General features: G+C 60.8%; 1 protein-coding gene across 1 annotated transcript in view; it reads right to left on the reverse strand.

Moving 5' to 3' along the window:
- SYNE3 (spectrin repeat containing nuclear envelope family member 3) overlaps positions 1 to 15,863 on the reverse strand; it is a 68,732-nt gene that overhangs the window by 25,794 nt on the left and 27,075 nt on the right. Inside the window, exons 2-5 of the mRNA XM_080669527.1 lie at positions 9,077 to 9,232; positions 7,785 to 7,957; positions 6,096 to 6,405; positions 1,967 to 2,128 (exon numbers count right to left, since the gene is read on the reverse strand). Of these exons, the coding sequence (XP_080525653.1) occupies positions 1,967 to 2,128; positions 6,096 to 6,405; positions 7,785 to 7,957; positions 9,077 to 9,220 (789 nt within the window). The 5' untranslated portion in view covers positions 9,221 to 9,232. The remainder of the gene's footprint in view (positions 1 to 1,966; positions 2,129 to 6,095; positions 6,406 to 7,784; positions 7,958 to 9,076; positions 9,233 to 15,863) is intronic.

Genomic DNA, 15,863 nt, shown 5'->3' on the forward strand with positions numbered 1-15,863 from the left:
GCACTTCATTCCTTCTAATTGTAATATTCCTCCATACACACACACACACACACGCACACACACACACACACACACACACACACATATACACATACACTGAGTGGCCAGATTATTATTACCTCTGAACGCATAATAATCTGGCCACTCAGCATATATATATATATATATTAGAGGCCCAGTGCACGAATTTGTACATGGGTGAGGTAGGGCTGGCAGTGGGGGGGAGGGGCCTTGGGAGGTAGGTCAGCTGGCTCTGTCCCTGATCGGGGTGGGGGGGGTGATTGGGGGTGGGGTCAGTCAGGGGAAGGGGCCATGGGCGGTTGGCCTCCTGGTCAAATTCCCAGTTGAGGGGACAATTTGCATATTAGCCTTTTATTAGATAGGATATATACATATATCCTATATAATAAAAGAGTAATATGCAAATTGACCGTCACTCCAAGACACAAGATGGCTGCCCCCATGTGGACACAAGATGGCCACCACAAGATGGCCAGCAGGGGAGAGCAGTTGTGGGCAGTTAGAGGTGACCAGGCCGGCAGAGGAGGGCAGTTGGGAGAGACCAGGCCAACAAGGGAGGGCAGTTGGGGGGGACCCAAGTCTGCAGGGGAGGGCAGTCAGGGGTGACTGGGCTGGCAGAGGAGGGCAGTTGGGGGAGACCAGGCCTGTAGGGGAGGGCAGTTTGGGGGGACCAGGCCTGCAGGGGAGGGCAGTTGTGGGCAATCAGGCCAGCAGGGAGGGCAGTTAGGGGTGACCAGGCCAGCAGAGGAGGGCATTTGGGGGAGACCAGGCCAACAGGGGAGGGCAGTTGGGGGGGACGAGGCCTGTAGGGGAGGGCAGCTGGGGGGGGGTCCAGGCCTGCAGGAGAGGGAACTTAGGGGTGACCAGGCTAGCAGAAGAGTGCAGTTAGGGGTGATGGGGCCAGCAGGGGAGGGCAGTTGGGGGTGACCAGGCCTGCAGGGGAGGGCAGTTGGGGGAGGCAGGCCTGCAGGGGAGGGCAGTTAGGGGTGACCAGGCCAGCAGGGGAGGGCAGTTAGGGACAACCAGACTGGCAGGGGAGGGCAGTTAGGGGTGACCAGGCCAGCAGGGGAGGGCAGTTAGGGGCAATCGGGCCGGCTGGGGAGCAGTTAGGCGTCGATCAGGCTGGCAGGGGAGTGGTTAGGGGTGATCAGGCTGGCAGGCAGAAGCGGTTAGGGGCAATCAGGCAGAGGCAGGCAAGCGGTTGGGAGCCAGCAGGCCTGGATTGTGAGAGGGATGTCCGACCATCCATTTAGGCCCAATACCACAGGCGGTCGGACATCCCTCAAGGGGTCCCAGATTGGAGAGGGTGCAGGCTGGGCTGAGGGACACCCCCCCCCATGCATGAATTTCATGCACTGGGCCTCATATATATATATATGCCTAAGCGACCGGTTGTTATGACATGCACTGACCACCAGGGGGCACACGCTCAACGCAGAAGCTGCCCCCTGGTAGTCAGTGTGCTCCCACAGCCAATCTCCCATGGCTGGACAACCTCCCACGGTCCCTCCCCATCAGCTTGGCCAACCAGGACTGGGTGAGATGGCCCCACCCAATCGGCCCCAATTCCCAGCCAGGCCGAGGGACCCCACCTGTGCACAAATTCGTGCACCGGGCCTCTAGTGTGTGTATATACATTTATTCAATGCCCTACTGACAAAAATCCGGCTGTTTCCATATGGGGCTATGATGACAGGGCCCCGTTTGAGACCCCCTAGTCTAGATCACGCTGCCGTGGCCCTGGGTTTCCAAATGCCCTGCTGGCTCGGAGGTTTCCATGAGGTGGCCGAGGCCCCACACATTCGCCACTAGATTCCATGCTTCTCCTCGCGTGGGACCTGTGGGTCATGGAGGTCTGTACCTCCCTTGGGCCTGGCACCCCTGTGACATAAACTCGAACCTGTGTGGGCTCCCCAGTGGCCCTTGGTGGTCACAGCCCGGTTACCTGCAGCACTGAGAGCCGGCGGCCAGCGGGCAGCGAGCAGCTCCGCCCCACGCAGCCATTCACCTTCGTCACCACCGCCTGCAGCCACAGCTGCAGCTCGTCCATGTCCGCCTGGAAACGCTCGTGCTCCCGGGCCACCTGTTCCAGCAGGTCCACTCGGTCCTGGGGAGGGGAGAGGACCGCCATGAGGGTCGGCCTGGCTGCCTGGCCTTGGGGCCTGCGTGTGTGTGCGTGTGTGTGTATGTGTATGTGTGTGCATGCGCGCATGTAGGGGGTCCAGGATTCTGGGATATTTCAGCCCTTTTGCTGGAAATAAAGAAGTCCCAGAAACCCTTCTCTATCTTTTTTTTTTTTTTAATATATTTTTATTGATTTCAGAGAGGAAGAGAGAGGGAGCAAGAGATAGAAACATCGATGATGAGAGAGAATTATTGATAGGCTGCCTCCTGCGCACCCACACTGGGGATTGAGTCCACAACCCGGACATGTGCCCTGACTGGGAATCTCACCGTGACCTCCTGGTTCCTAGGTCAACACTCAACCACTGAGCCACGCCGGCCGGGCTCTTTCTTCTCTATCTTCTAGACCCGTGGTCGGCAAACCGCGGCTCGCGAGCCACATGCGGCTCTTTGGCCCCTTGAGTGTGGCTCTTCCACAAAATACCACGGCCTGGGCGAGTCTATTCTGAAGAAGTGGCATTCGAAGAAATTACGTTTAAAAAATGTGGCTCTCCAAAGAAATTTCAACCGTTGTCCTGTTGCTATTTGGCTCTGTGGACGAATGAGTTTGCCGACCACTGTGTTCTAGACCAAGGCACTCAGGGGTGGGCCTGTCCTGGGAACAGCACTCGAGTCGGGGGCCTGGGAACAGCAACTGCTGCCCCCAGACACTCATCCGAGGGCCAGAGCTGCTCCAGGCAGGGCACGGACCCTCCCAGCCGCCCAGCCCACAGCAGTGTCACGAACCCCATCCGACCGACAGGCAAACCGAGGCCCAGAGAGGGGAAAGGACTCGTCCAGGTCGTCGCCCGCCTGGGAAAGCAAGCCCAGGCGGTAAGGCTGGTCCAGGGGTTTCCGCCCGTTACCATGGCGTGTGCCCGCTTCCTCCCGAGGGCGGTGAGGGCACCTGCACGGGTCGGAGGCAGCTCTACTTTCTGACAGTCCCACTGACGTTCTAACCACACGGGGGACAAGATGGTCGTGAGGGGGACTGACCTTTGGGAAAATAACAGTGTTCCTGATAGAAGACCTACTGTGCGCCTAGGAACTCGGTTTTTTCAAAACACACCCCTGATCACGGCAACATCTCTTTAAACCCCTCCCTGGCTCCCCACGGCCCCCAGGCTCAGGTCCAAGCGCCACAGCCTGGAGGTCAAGGGCAGACACGGTCCAGACGCTGGGCTGGAAAGCCCACTGCCTGCGACTTGAACCCTGGCCCGCCTCGGGCCTCCCGGTCGGTGTGGTGCGCTAACAGTACCTGCCTCACCGGGGGGCCGAGGACTGAATGTCAGAGCCGCAGCCCCGCGAGCAGCCCCGGCAGCCGCGAGCGCCACGTGACGGAGCACTGCTTGCTGTCACGGCGGGCCTGCTCTGGGGTGCTCCCCTCCAGCCCCCCTTCTCTGAAGAATCGCCCGCTGCCCGGGCTGAGTGAACGGTCTTCCCTGCTGGGGCTCCTGCTGGGGCATAAGGCCCCACAGACACGCTGCGTCGTCGGTTTCGTCCCCGGGCCCAGCGCAGGGCAGCTCTGTGCAAGCTTCCTGAGCGGCGGGAAGCGTGCAGGTGGCGTGTCTGCCAGCGGGTTCCCAGGAGAGAGAACGAGGGGTTCCATCTAATAAGCAGTAAAACGCACCTGAGCACCGCCCGGCCTGGACAAGCACGCGCCTACGTAACCCTCACCACAACCACCAAGCCCGCCCATCACGCAAACAGGGCCTTGGAGCCAGGACTGAGAGGGCACGTGTCCGACTCCACGTCGCAGCTCTAGGCCAGGGGTTGGCCAACGGCAGACGGTTTGGCCTCACCGCCCCGTGGTTTCTGTGGCAGCTACTCCACCTGCCCCGCGCTGCTCCTGCCCTAGCAGCTCAGACGAGCAGCCGCAGGCACCACACCCAGGTGGGGTGTCTTCTAGTAAAACCGAAATTTCTACTTCATATTTGTACATGTCATGGAATATTCTGGTTCTTATTTTCTCCGCAATCACTCAAAAACGTAAAAACCACTTTCGCTCACAGGCCCCGCAAAATCAAGAGGTGTGCTGGATCTGGCCCGTGGGCCGAGGTTTGCCGAGACCAGCTCTCGGCCACGGGGCCGGCCGTGCCCAGCAGCGGATCAAAGTCAGAAGTTCTCGGCTGGGAAGCATGGACAGACAGACTCAAACGCTTTCCTGCTATCGTACACGGCTTGGGGGCCTCCTTGCCAAATGTAGAAACACTGATCAATTCATTCAAACCTTTGCCACCACCATTGCAAGGAGGAGAAAACACCCCCATTTTAGAGACGGGGAAACCGAGGCACAGGGCCAAGCCCTTCCGCGAAGAGCCGAGAACCCTCTCTCTAATGGAAGTGAGGCTCGCAGCTTCGACAGCACACAGGGTAGACGGACACACGGCTGCTCAAACTCCAAAGGGGATGCAGGGACAGCCGCTCCTTCACGCTGCCCGGCTGGGGCGGTGTGCCTCCATCCAGGGCTTCCTCCACCCGCAGGAAAGTGGGTCGGGGTGGACGCGCAGGGAGTCGGTGCAGGTCGGCTCTGATGGTTACAGATGCTGTAATGAGGCAGCTTCCCCAATGAGCGTGCGGCTGGCGGGGTGTGTGCGTGCGTGCGTGTGTGTGTGTGTGTGTGTGTGTGTGTGTGTGTGAGAGTGATGAGGTGCTGGCACCCGGGACAGAGTAAATAAAGCCTCGGGGAGAGGCCCCGGACAGGACCGCGGCCAAGCAGGGCAGCCGTCCAGACGAGCTCCGTGCCAGGCGCAGCGAGCACAGCACGGTTCAGCCGCCGCCGGCCGCCGCGGGGAGGATGACAGGGGTGACAAATGGGAGAGTGCGCAACCTTCGCTCGTTAGACCAAACAGCGAAGCCATCTGTGGCTGGCAGGGTTGTCAGGATGTCAAAACCCAACCAACCGACAAAGGCGGCGTGGACGCAGCCTGGGCACGGGCTGCGTGGACGACTGTGATTCATGCCCAGATGCCAGACGGACGCCCCCTGTGAGGCAGGAAGCAGGGGGAGAGGACACTGCCACGGCCCTGGCCCTTCAGGAAAGGAAACCACTGCACTAAAACCACTCAACGAGATAAATAAACACGCCTGTGCTCTTGTCCACTGAGGACAGTGCTCCTGGCCACCCCCCACCCCCCACCTCCCACCTCCCATCCCCCACCCCCGGCAGGGCCAGGCGCACTCATCAAGCATCTCCCTCCAGCCCGGCCGGTGTGGCTCAGTGGTTGAGCATCAGCCCATGAACCATCATTCAGTAGGTCAACCACACACATTAAGCACCACCTGTGTGTGCAGCACGGAGTGACACTGGGTATACGGATGGTAGATAATGGGTGGGTGGGTGGGTGGGTGGTGGAGGGAGAGTTGGATGGGCAGATAGAAGATTGGCAGGTGGGTAGGTAAGTAGGGAGTGGGTAGATGAGCAGATGGGTGACAGGTAGTGAGTGAGCAGGTAGGTGGGTGAAGGGGTAAACAGTGGTGGGTAGTCGATAGTGGAGAGATGGATGAGGGAGTGGGAGGGTGGAGAGGTGGGCGGGTTGGTGAGTAGGTGAATGAGTAGATAGCTGGCTGGGAGGGGGAGCAAGTGGCTGTCAAGACGAATAGAAGATTAGTTAGGCTGGCAGTGAGCGGTGAGAAAACAGATGTATGGGAGGGTGGGTGCTTGCATCGATGGCGGGGCAGGTACGTGGATGAACGAGGTGGTGAATGGGGGACAGTGAATGGGAGATTCGGCATTCAGTGGGGACATAAGTGGGTGAGTGGATAGGGAGGTGGAGAGATGGATGAATGCTGGGGGGTGGGTGCTGGTGGGTGGGGAGCAGAGGGGAGTCGATGGGTGGCTGGATGGTTACTTAGCAAATGGAGGGGTAGACGTACATGGGGGGACAGGTCGACAGCCCACTGCTCCCCACCTGGGCTTTGGCCTTCACGGCCTCGTACTCGGCCTTCATCCTCGTCTGGGCGTGCTCGTCCACGCTGGGGTCGCCGATCCTGTGGAACAGGGAGGCCGCCTCCTCCAGCAGCCGGTCCAGGAGCACGGCCTGGTGGCCCACGCTGTGCAGCAGCACCTGGGCCTGGCCCAGCTGCCACTGCTTCTGCTTCAGGCCCAGCTGCAGCTCCACGGGCGGCGCCAGCGCCACCGTCATCTTCTGGAACCAGCGGTAGAACTCGTCGCGGGCCAGGAGGTACTCGCTCCAGTGCAGCCACACCCACTCGATGCGGCTGTGGGCGCAGAGACACGGCCGTGAGCCAGCCAGCGCTCACCTGGCTCGGGGACTCGGGGCTGAGGGATGGGACGTGACGCTGCCCTCTCGGGGCCTCGGCAGCTCATGGACACTCGATTCCGGGCCCTTGTTCAGTCCCGCTGGACAGGACCCTGTGTCTGGTGAGCAAGCTCCAAGGGACTAGGGGTCAGGGTGGCTCAGTTCCAGAGCTGCTCTGAGACCTACGTAGCCTTGCTAATGCGGCTTATGGAGCCTTAGCTACCAGCGCCCTACGTTCTAGCCCTAACCCCCCACTAACAGACACCCAAATGCCGCCGGGAGTGTGTCTAGTAATTTGCGGAGTACAGTAGTATCTGTGGGCTTGTCACCCCACAGTGGGGGCAGAGGCTGAGGGCCTATGTGTGGGCTCCAGGGACCCCAAAAACGCACTGCACAGCCCTGCCTCCTCACTCGCCTCAGTTTCCCCGTCTGTAACATGGATGTGGCCCTGTCTGTCCGGTCACATGGAGCCACTTTGGAATCCCAAGTGACAAGGGTTGAAAAGCAAAAGCACTGTGAAGGGTCCCCCAGCCCACTCAGCATTCTGGTTTTAAGATGGAGCCCGGCCGGCGGGGCTCAGGGGCTGAGTGTCGACCTAGGAACCAGGAGGTCACAGTTCGATTCCCGGTCAGGGCACATGCCCGGCTTGGGGGCTCAATCCCCACGGTGGGGCGTGCAGGAGGCAGCTGATCCATGATTCCCTCTCGTCATTGATGTTTCTCTTTCTCTCTCCCTTTCCCTTCCTCTCTGAAATCAATAAAGACATATAAAAAAAAAAAAAGATGGAGCACCCGTTTGCTGAGGGCCTACTGTGTGCCTTGCTCTTGGCATTGGCTATCTCCCCCTTCCATCCTCCTGACAGCCTTCAAGGAACATGTGATTAACCCATTGTCTAATGAGAAGCCTGAGGCTCGGAGAAGTCAAGTAACTTTCCCAAGGCCACACAGCAAGTAGCCGCCAGAGTGGGAGGCCCCCCTCTGCCCAACCCCATCGGGCCCCTGCCTGGCTCCCCACAGGCCGAGAAGCTGGGCTTAAAGGCTAGCAAGGAGACAGGTCTCCCTCCTCCGGGCCATTCTCCCATTCGGGGCCATTCCATTCTGCTGGCGATGCGCATGTGACAAGTCAAACAAGAATTAATTGTTGGCAAAACAAACTGGCCCCGCTGTCTATTCTCATCATTAAGCTTGAATAGAATTAGGACGAGGCAGGCAGGGTAGGCTAACATCCCCAGAGGACGCCCCGTTCCCAGCGACCCCAGCACTGAAGGGATGTCCCTTGGCGGGGGCCCAGGCCAGTGTGGTCGTGAGCAAGCAGGAGCAGGGGCAACGGCAGCCCTACCTGTGACAGTGAGTCATGTAGGTGACCGTCTCCTCCCACTGGGCCTTGATGTCCCTTAGCCGCGCCAGGATCGTGGGCTTCTGGTCCTCGGGGCAGCAGGCCAGGAGCGCCTCGGCCGCCTGCAGCACCAGGTCCACCTTCACGCGCCCCTCCGGCTCCAGCTGGCATATTTTCTGTCGTGGGCACAAAAGCCAGTTTCCAGGGGTTAGACAAAGGGTGAGTGGACAGAGCCACAGCGGCGTGTGATGGACCAACAGCCTCTGGGGTCTCCCTCCCAGACGCGTCACCTCCATGAGGGCCTGCAGCTCAGCACACGAGGGCCAAGGGGTTCTCCCCGTTTCACTGATGGAGAAGCAGGTCAGGGAGGGCATGGGACTCGCTCCCGGCCACACGCCTCAGAGCTGGATGGAAACACACCTCCCGGCCTCCCCGCAGGCAGGCACTGGGCTGGGCATCACTGAGCTGGTGGAGGGGCCACCAGGGTGACGCTAGACGCCCCGGGGAGGTCCCCGGACCGGGGAGGCGAAGAAGGCACCAGCCACTCGCTTTCACCAGTCCACAGGAGTGAAGTGATTTTTTATTGCAAAATCGGTTTTGAAATGTCAAAGCACATAAAAGATCAGCGTCCCAGAGCCTGTGGGAGGGCCCCGTGGGAGAGCCCGTGGGAGAGACGGAGGGAGAGCCCGTGTGAGAGCCAGAGGGAGAGCCCCGTGGGAGGGCCCTGTGGGAGGGCCCGTTAGAGAGCCCATGGGAGACTCTGTGGGAGAGCCCGGGGGAGAGCCCCGTGGTCGCACCCCGGACATGAGGCCCCGCTCCGAGGCTCCAGGTCAGGTTCCTGGGGGCCCCCTGTCGGAAGTGCTCCCTCGGCCTCCAGGGCCCACTCTCCCTGGCCTCGCCGACGGCTCTTCCTAAGAAGCACCCTGGCCTTCCCTGAAGGCCAACCTGGGCCCCCCCAGACCTGGCCAGAGGGAAAAGGAGAGCCAGGACTGGGCCAGGGACCCACGTGGCTGTAGGTGCCCCTGCCAGGCCAGGAGGGCAGAGGGGGGCTCTGGACCCTTACTCTGAAAGTGGCCCAAGGACCAGAAGCAGTGGCGTGCCCTGGAGCATCTCAGAAATGCCACATTCCGAGCCCACCTCACCTCCCCGATCAGAATCTGCACGTAAACCCCAGTCCCCGGGAGACCGAACACCGGAGTCTGAGGAACCCCTGCCCGGTGACAGTCCCGTAAACCTGGGGCTGAGCTGGAGGGACCCCGGCCCAGCCACAGGGGCGAGGCCAGGCCTCTGCCTACCTCGGTCTCCCGCAGCCGGGCCTCCAGGGCGGCCCAGGGCCCCTGGGTGTTGTCATTGGTCTGCAGCCGCTCCTGCACGGCCTTCATCCACTCCTGGGCGTCCTCCACGCTGCCGTCGAAGCCCTCCTGGGGCTGCTGAGTCATGGCACCTGCGGGCTGGAGGCAGGACCAGGTGAGATCGGGCAGGTGGGTGGGCCGCAGGGGGCCCAAGGCAGGTGGATGGGAAGTCAGGGCAGGCAGGTGGGGGGCCCAGGTCAGGCGGATGGGGGGCCCAGGTCAGGCGGATGGGGGGCCCAGGTCAGGTGGATGGGGGGCCCAGGGCAGGCGGATGGGGGGCCCAGGGCAGGCAGATGGGGGGCCCAGGTCAGGTGGATGGGGGGCCCAGGGCAGGCGGATGGGGGCCCAGGACAGGTGGATGGGAAGCCAGGGCAGGCAGGTGGGGGGCCCAGGGCAGGCGGATGGTGGCCCAGTGGGTGGGGAGACTGTGACTACAGACAGGTCCACCCCACCCCTGTGCTCGGACGGGTGATTGCGTTTGTCAAAGAGCCGAGGACCAGAGACAGGCAGGAACGGAGCACAGGCCTGGGCTCTCCTGGCGGGGGGCGGGGGGCGGGGGGGAGCCCGACAGCGGGCCCAGGGCGCCGGGTGGCGGGGACTCTCTCTGGCCTCCTAGCCTCCCTGCTCCGGGCTCACCCACCTGGGGACGCAGGGGGCCGCCCTCTGACCCTCAAACACAGTGGCTTGAGGTCTCGGCGACAGATAATGAATCTTGATCTGAATGCATCAAAAGCGTCCATTTTAGAAACCATTTTTGGCATCAGCCACGCTGACCCTAGCCCCCGAAATTAACATGTCCGGCGGGGATGGCATGTTAGCCCTGGGGCCTCGTGCCTGCTTGTCCACCAACCCGGGGTCCACGGCAGAAGGCGCTTCACCGAGCCACACCCCACCTGCCCTGGCCGCCGCAGCCTCAGCTGCCCCAGGAGGCCTGCCTGCTGGGAGGTGCCCGGCCCAACCAGCCCCTCCCCGCACTGCCTGCCCTCCCTCCCCCTCCCCCTTCCCCTCCCCCTCCCGCGGGGCATGAAGTCTCGGGTTTCCTCATGTGACTTTCTCTAAACCCTCCAAGTGCAGGCAAAACTCCCCCGTACACCAGCCCTTGTTGTCTGCGTATGGGAACTCTAAGCTCCTTTGGATTAAAGTTGTTTAAATCTGCATTTTATGTAAAGGGTTGTGTCTAGCTTATTCTCCAGTCTCCCACAATGCCTTGCCTGCAGAGTAAGCCTTCGGCGAATGTCGCTGAAATAGGCCTGACTTGGTATCAAGTTTCATGCACCCCAAAACGACCATTTTAGTTAAAATGGCAAAACAAGACCAAACAAAACCAGCAACAAGCCAGCTGCCCAGGAACAGGGCGACGTGAGGAAAGAGGCGCACTTCACCACGGCGTTTCGGATGCTGTGCAGCCAACGCTTCAGATGAACGTGTGATGGCGAACTCTTAGAGCAGCGGTTCCCAACCTCCCTCACGCCGCGGCCCTCGAACACAGTTCCTCCTGTGGTGGGGACCCCCGGCCATAAAACTATTTTCGTTGCTACTTCATAGCTGTCATTTTGCTACTGTTATGAATCGTCATGTAAATATCTGTTTTCCGATGGTCTTAGGCGACCCTGCTAGCAGTTCTCAACCTGTGGGTCGCGACCGCTGCTGTAGAGCCTAAGACCATCGGGAAACACAGATATTTACATGACGATTCATTACAGCGGCAAAATGACAGTGATGAAGTAGCAACGAAGATAATGTTACGGTTGGGGGTCCCCACCACATGAGGAGCTGTGTTCGAGGGCCGCGGCGTGAGGAAGGTTGGGAACCACTGTCAAATGAGAGCACCAAAAATGAGACACGGTGGAACATTCAGGAGTCCCAACTCTACAACCAACACAAGCAAAACAAAACCACCACCACATAAAACTACGTAGCAGGTGTCCTTAAACTACGGCCCGCGGGCCACAGGCGGCCCGCCGAGGACATGGATCCGGCCCGCCGGGTGCCGCTGCCTGTCCTGCTTAGCAGCCGACTCGTCCCGGGCCCGCAGTGCGCATAGGAATTAGTTCATAGTTTTTTTTTTAACTATAGTCCGGCCCTCCCACGGTCTGAGGGACAGGGAGCTGGCCCCCTGTTTAAAAAGTTTGAGGACCCCTGACGTAGAGGAAGGTGGGGAGGCCTTGATTGCGTGTTCCTGGGACCCACCTGCGTGGGGGGCGTGGGCAGGAGGACAAGGCCCCGCCCCTGTGCCCTCTGACCTCTCTCCCTGGCACTGTGTCTGGAGGCCCCTTGATGGAGCCACAGCTGGGAGCGGTTCTGTTTCCTTATTTTTCCTCTTAGGTACTCTGTGACTCTTCCAGGAAGGGCAACCATTGCTTAAAAAAACAAACCGTTCCTCGTCGGCTGAGTCGTCTGCCGGCCCTTCCTTCACAACCACCAGTGGGCTGTGCAACAGGCGTGGACCGGAGTCCGGGCACCCTTCCCGGGGCCCTGCACCAGGTGGGCACTGCCCCCGGACCCGCGTGGAAGGGTGCCCGCGGCGAGGGGGAGCGGGTGCCCAGGGCGGGCCCACCTACCATCCACCACCCATCACCCACCCCCCGCCCCCCACCCTTCAGGGTTCAGCCTCCCAACCAGGCTTGGGTTTCTGAGCAGCTTGGGTTTCTTCTCACGATTTAATTCGCTCCCCACGGCCACGCCCAGGCTGCGAATGCTCCCGTGAAAAGCGCGTCCAAAATGATGCCTGTGGCTTTCACCTCGTCTAGGGGCGGACTTGACTGGCTTCCAAAAGCTCCCCTTTCATTTGTATAAAACAAGACACGGGGCAGGGGGAGCGAGGCCCCCAGGTGGCAGACGCCAGGGCGATGGGGAAGCTCCAGTTACCAAAAGGCAGCGGGGTTGGGACGACCCTCCCAGCGGGGATGCCCCGGGCCCCTGACGCCTGGTGGTTTGGGGTCCCTGAGGTGCATCAAACGGAGCACAGGGTCTGTGGGCGTGGCGGGGCAGGCCTCCGACCCATGGATCAGCCCCACGGACGGACGGCCTAACCCCTGGGGGCTCGGTGAGGTGGCGGCAGAGTTCAAGAGGCCGGGCTTCGAGTCCTGTTCCCACAAACCCCTCCCTTCCAACTCAACAACGCACAGGAGGAAGCAGGCACTCCCCGCTGGCCACGGCCACGGCCACGGCCACGGCCACGGCAGCAAATGGGGCACCGCCCTGCATGGAGATGCCCCGAGGGAAGTGCACGAGGAACAGGCTGGGGCCGGTGGGTGAGCTGGAAGCCGGTGGGGGCTGTGAGCGGAGGGGGATGGGCTCTGCATCTGTCCTGTGGGCTCCGCAGAACAAAGGCTCGGAAGCGCAGAGGGTTCCAGGGAACTGGTGATAAACACCATTAAATACTGCCAATGGGGTTCACGCCCCCTCCACACACACTTCATGAGCGCATGTGATCACAAGACCTATCCATGCCTATCCATGGGTCGCTGTTTGAAACAGGCTTTCTAAAACGCAAATCCACTCGCCTGCTTCAGGGATCTGTGGCAGCGTGGTCCACCCACTGGCCCCCCAGACCCCAGCGTGACCCGTTTCCAGCCTCTCACCACCAAGCCCAGGCGGGCAGCCCCCTCACCAGTCAGCACAGCCAGCGCCGGGCGCGACCTCTGTCCCCTCTGCTGAGAGCACGCTCCCTCCCCAAAGCCTCGCCCGCCCTCCGAGGAGGCATCACCCTGTTCTGTGCCCCGAGGCACCTACCTCGCTCAGCACCCGGTGTGTGTGTGGTGGGGGGGGGGAGAGAAGTGACCGGCCCTTTGGGAATGTCAACTACAGAAACGAATGAGCAAAGCAAACATTGTGCGGATGAGGCCGAGCAGGGCGGAGGGGCCTCCTAAAATCAGACAGGGAGAGGAGGCGAGAACCCTGGGCTGGAGGAGGTGCCGCTGCCGCTCTGGGCCTCCGTTTCCCCTTCCCCCTGTGAGCGTGGCACAGAGCATCTCTGATGGAGGGACCTCCGAGGCTGTGGGTTGAGATCTGTGAGCCAGGCCACGCCTGGCCCTGAGCTGGCAGCCTGATCTGGCCGGGCCCCTCCTGCCCCAGGGCGCCCCTCCTCAGCCAGCTCAGACCACCATCACCACTTCCAGCACCGGCCCCTCTGTGAGCAGGCCCAGGGCCTTCCAGGGGCGATGCCCAGGGCCTTCCCGTCAGCGGGGCTGTTCTGTTTTTGTTAAGAGTCAGATAATAAATAGTTTCAGACTTTGCAGGCCACATGCAGTCTCTGCTGCATATTCTTTGACTTTACGGCGCTTTAAAATGCAAGACCCAGTCCGCACTCACTGGCTGTGTCACTAGTAAAGCAGACGCCAGCCCCGTGCGGCCTGCGGGCTGTGCTTCGCCACCCTTGCTTTCCGTGGTCCAAGGCTGCAGCCCGCGGCCGCAGGGAGCCACCGTGGCACACGGGCGGCAGAGCTAGCTGGCTGAGGGTAGGTGTTGAGGCCAGAAGGACCTAGGATCGGTCCTGGTAGCCCTGGCCCAACCATTTTGGCAAAAAGAAAAAAAAAATGTGCTCAGGATTTAAAAAAAAAAACACACAAACTTTCCGTTTCCAAGTCCCAGAAGCGGCTCTGGGTGTGGCTGCGGACGTGTCTCTGGGCAGAGGACACAGCCCTTTCTGGTGCCAGCTGGCGTGGCCCGGGAGGAGGCAGTTAGGACGGAAACAGCCTGGTTCCCAGCATCGGTGCTGTTATCACAAAGGACAGGCGGACGCGCAAGGACTTTATTTTTCCCGGATGGCCAAGTTGGGTCAGGGCAGGCGATGGCACGGTTACGGCAAAGCACATCCTCAGGTTGAACCTGGATCAGAAGCCATTGGTCAAAAAAAGGGACATTTGTAATACTTTCAATAATAACGATCTATTTTTTTTTTTTTTTTTAAAGCCACTGATCGGCCTGAGACTGACAGGTCCACAGAAAGTGGGCGAGACCCGGGGGCAGAGCTGGGGACACGCTTCCCCAGGAATGGACTGTGAGTCCGAGAAGCTTCCAGAATCTGAGCTCTGGGCCTGAGTCATCACCTCAGAAGGGAGATTGTTTAATTTTTTCCCATTATTTAATATGTTTTTTAATTGATTTCAGAGAGCAAGGGAGAGGGAGAGAGACAGAGAAACGTTGATCAGCTGCCTCCTACACGCCCCCCACTGGGGATCGAGCCCACAACCCGGGCATGTGCCCTGACTGGGAATCAAACCAGGACGTCCTGGTTCATGGGCCAACGCTCAGCCACTGAGCCACGCTGGGTGGGCGGGAGAGTTTAATCTGAGTCACAGGGAAGGTTCAGGGTGAATGAAGTGGTAGAAATGTCATTTTTTAAAAAAGTGTGTGGTGGATGGAAAGGTGCTGGAGAAGGGGACATAGACTTAAACCAAAAAGCCAGCCAGGGGTGCTGGCATTTCCCCTTCAGTCCTCGGCGTCCCCAGTCTGAGAGCTAGGTCATGGTCACGGTCGCGCAGGAGGCAGTGGGGGGCTGAGCAGAGTCAGCAGGGGGACCTCAGAGCTTCCTCCCTGACCTACACCTTCCTCTCAGGATGCTGCGGGCACCCTGGGGCACCTGCTCAGGACAGGGCTGCTCTCACCTCCCCCACCGCAGACACGGACACCGAGCCGGAGTGACTGGCCGGGACACAGAGCTGTGGCAGCATTAAGATTTGAACCTGGTTCTGTCGGATTCCCGCGCCCGAGTTGGTCTCACTGAGCACACTGGCTCCAAAGGCAGGTCCGACTCCAGCGCCCATCAGAGCAACGAGCAGACCTGGGAGGACCGGCCAGGGTCGCACCCCTAAGGGAACCCACTCCGAGTCCAGCTGTGAGCCAGGGGGACTGAAGCTGCCAGGAGAGGAAAGGGGACCAGGATCAGCCCCTCCCCCACCCTGGTCCTGGGGGATGGTGCAGGGGGAGGGACGACGAGAGGAGGTAGCATTACCAGACCCGGGATGGGGGCCATGGAGCAGCAGGACCTGGGCCCCACAGGAGAGCAGCGTCCAGCAGGGAGGACAGCCTGTCGCTGTGGGAGAAACCCCTGGGCGGCAAGGAGCCTGGGTCCGCAGGCCAGGGCCCAGGGCAGGAGGAGTGGACGTGAGGCCCCAGCCAGGCCGGCCCAGGCTGTCTGTCTGGAAACTGCGAAGGAAGCAGCCCCTTTGCCCTGATTGCAGGCCCCCTGAGCAGCCGCTGAGCTGCAGCTTGGTCTCCGGGGAACCAGCCTTTGCAGGAAAAACCACAGGATCTGGCACTGACAGGAATCTCCTGGCACTGCCTGCCGGCCGGATCAGCCACGATTGCTGACCGGGGCTCAGAATCCCGTATCTTGGGGGTGGGCTGGCATGGATCTCTCCCCCCCCCCTCTTCTCCTTCCTGGGCCTGTGAAGCTGAGGTGCAGGCAGAGGTCCATACCGGGTCCGCGGTGCCACCAGGAAGGGGCAGACACCCCGTAAGGGCCAGGATGGAGCAGCCCCCACCTCGATCCCTCCCACACATCCCCGGGGAATGTGCAGACAGCAGACCACCACTGCCATTCAGTGATCCAGGCCTCCAAGAATCCTGCTCGGACTTAACCACACCCGGTAGGGACACCCCTACAATATGACCCCAAACCCTTCCAAGCAGAGAGGGGGGCGAAGCCGGGTTCCCAGAGTGGCTGCCGTGTGGCTGGTATCATCACGTTATAAAAAGGGCCGCTAGCCCGCCCCAAGTGGTGGGC

Source organism: Plecotus auritus (genome assembly GCF_963455305.1).
Source record: "Plecotus auritus genome assembly, chromosome: 1".
Taxonomy (NCBI): Eukaryota; Metazoa; Chordata; class Mammalia; order Chiroptera; family Vespertilionidae; genus Plecotus; species Plecotus auritus.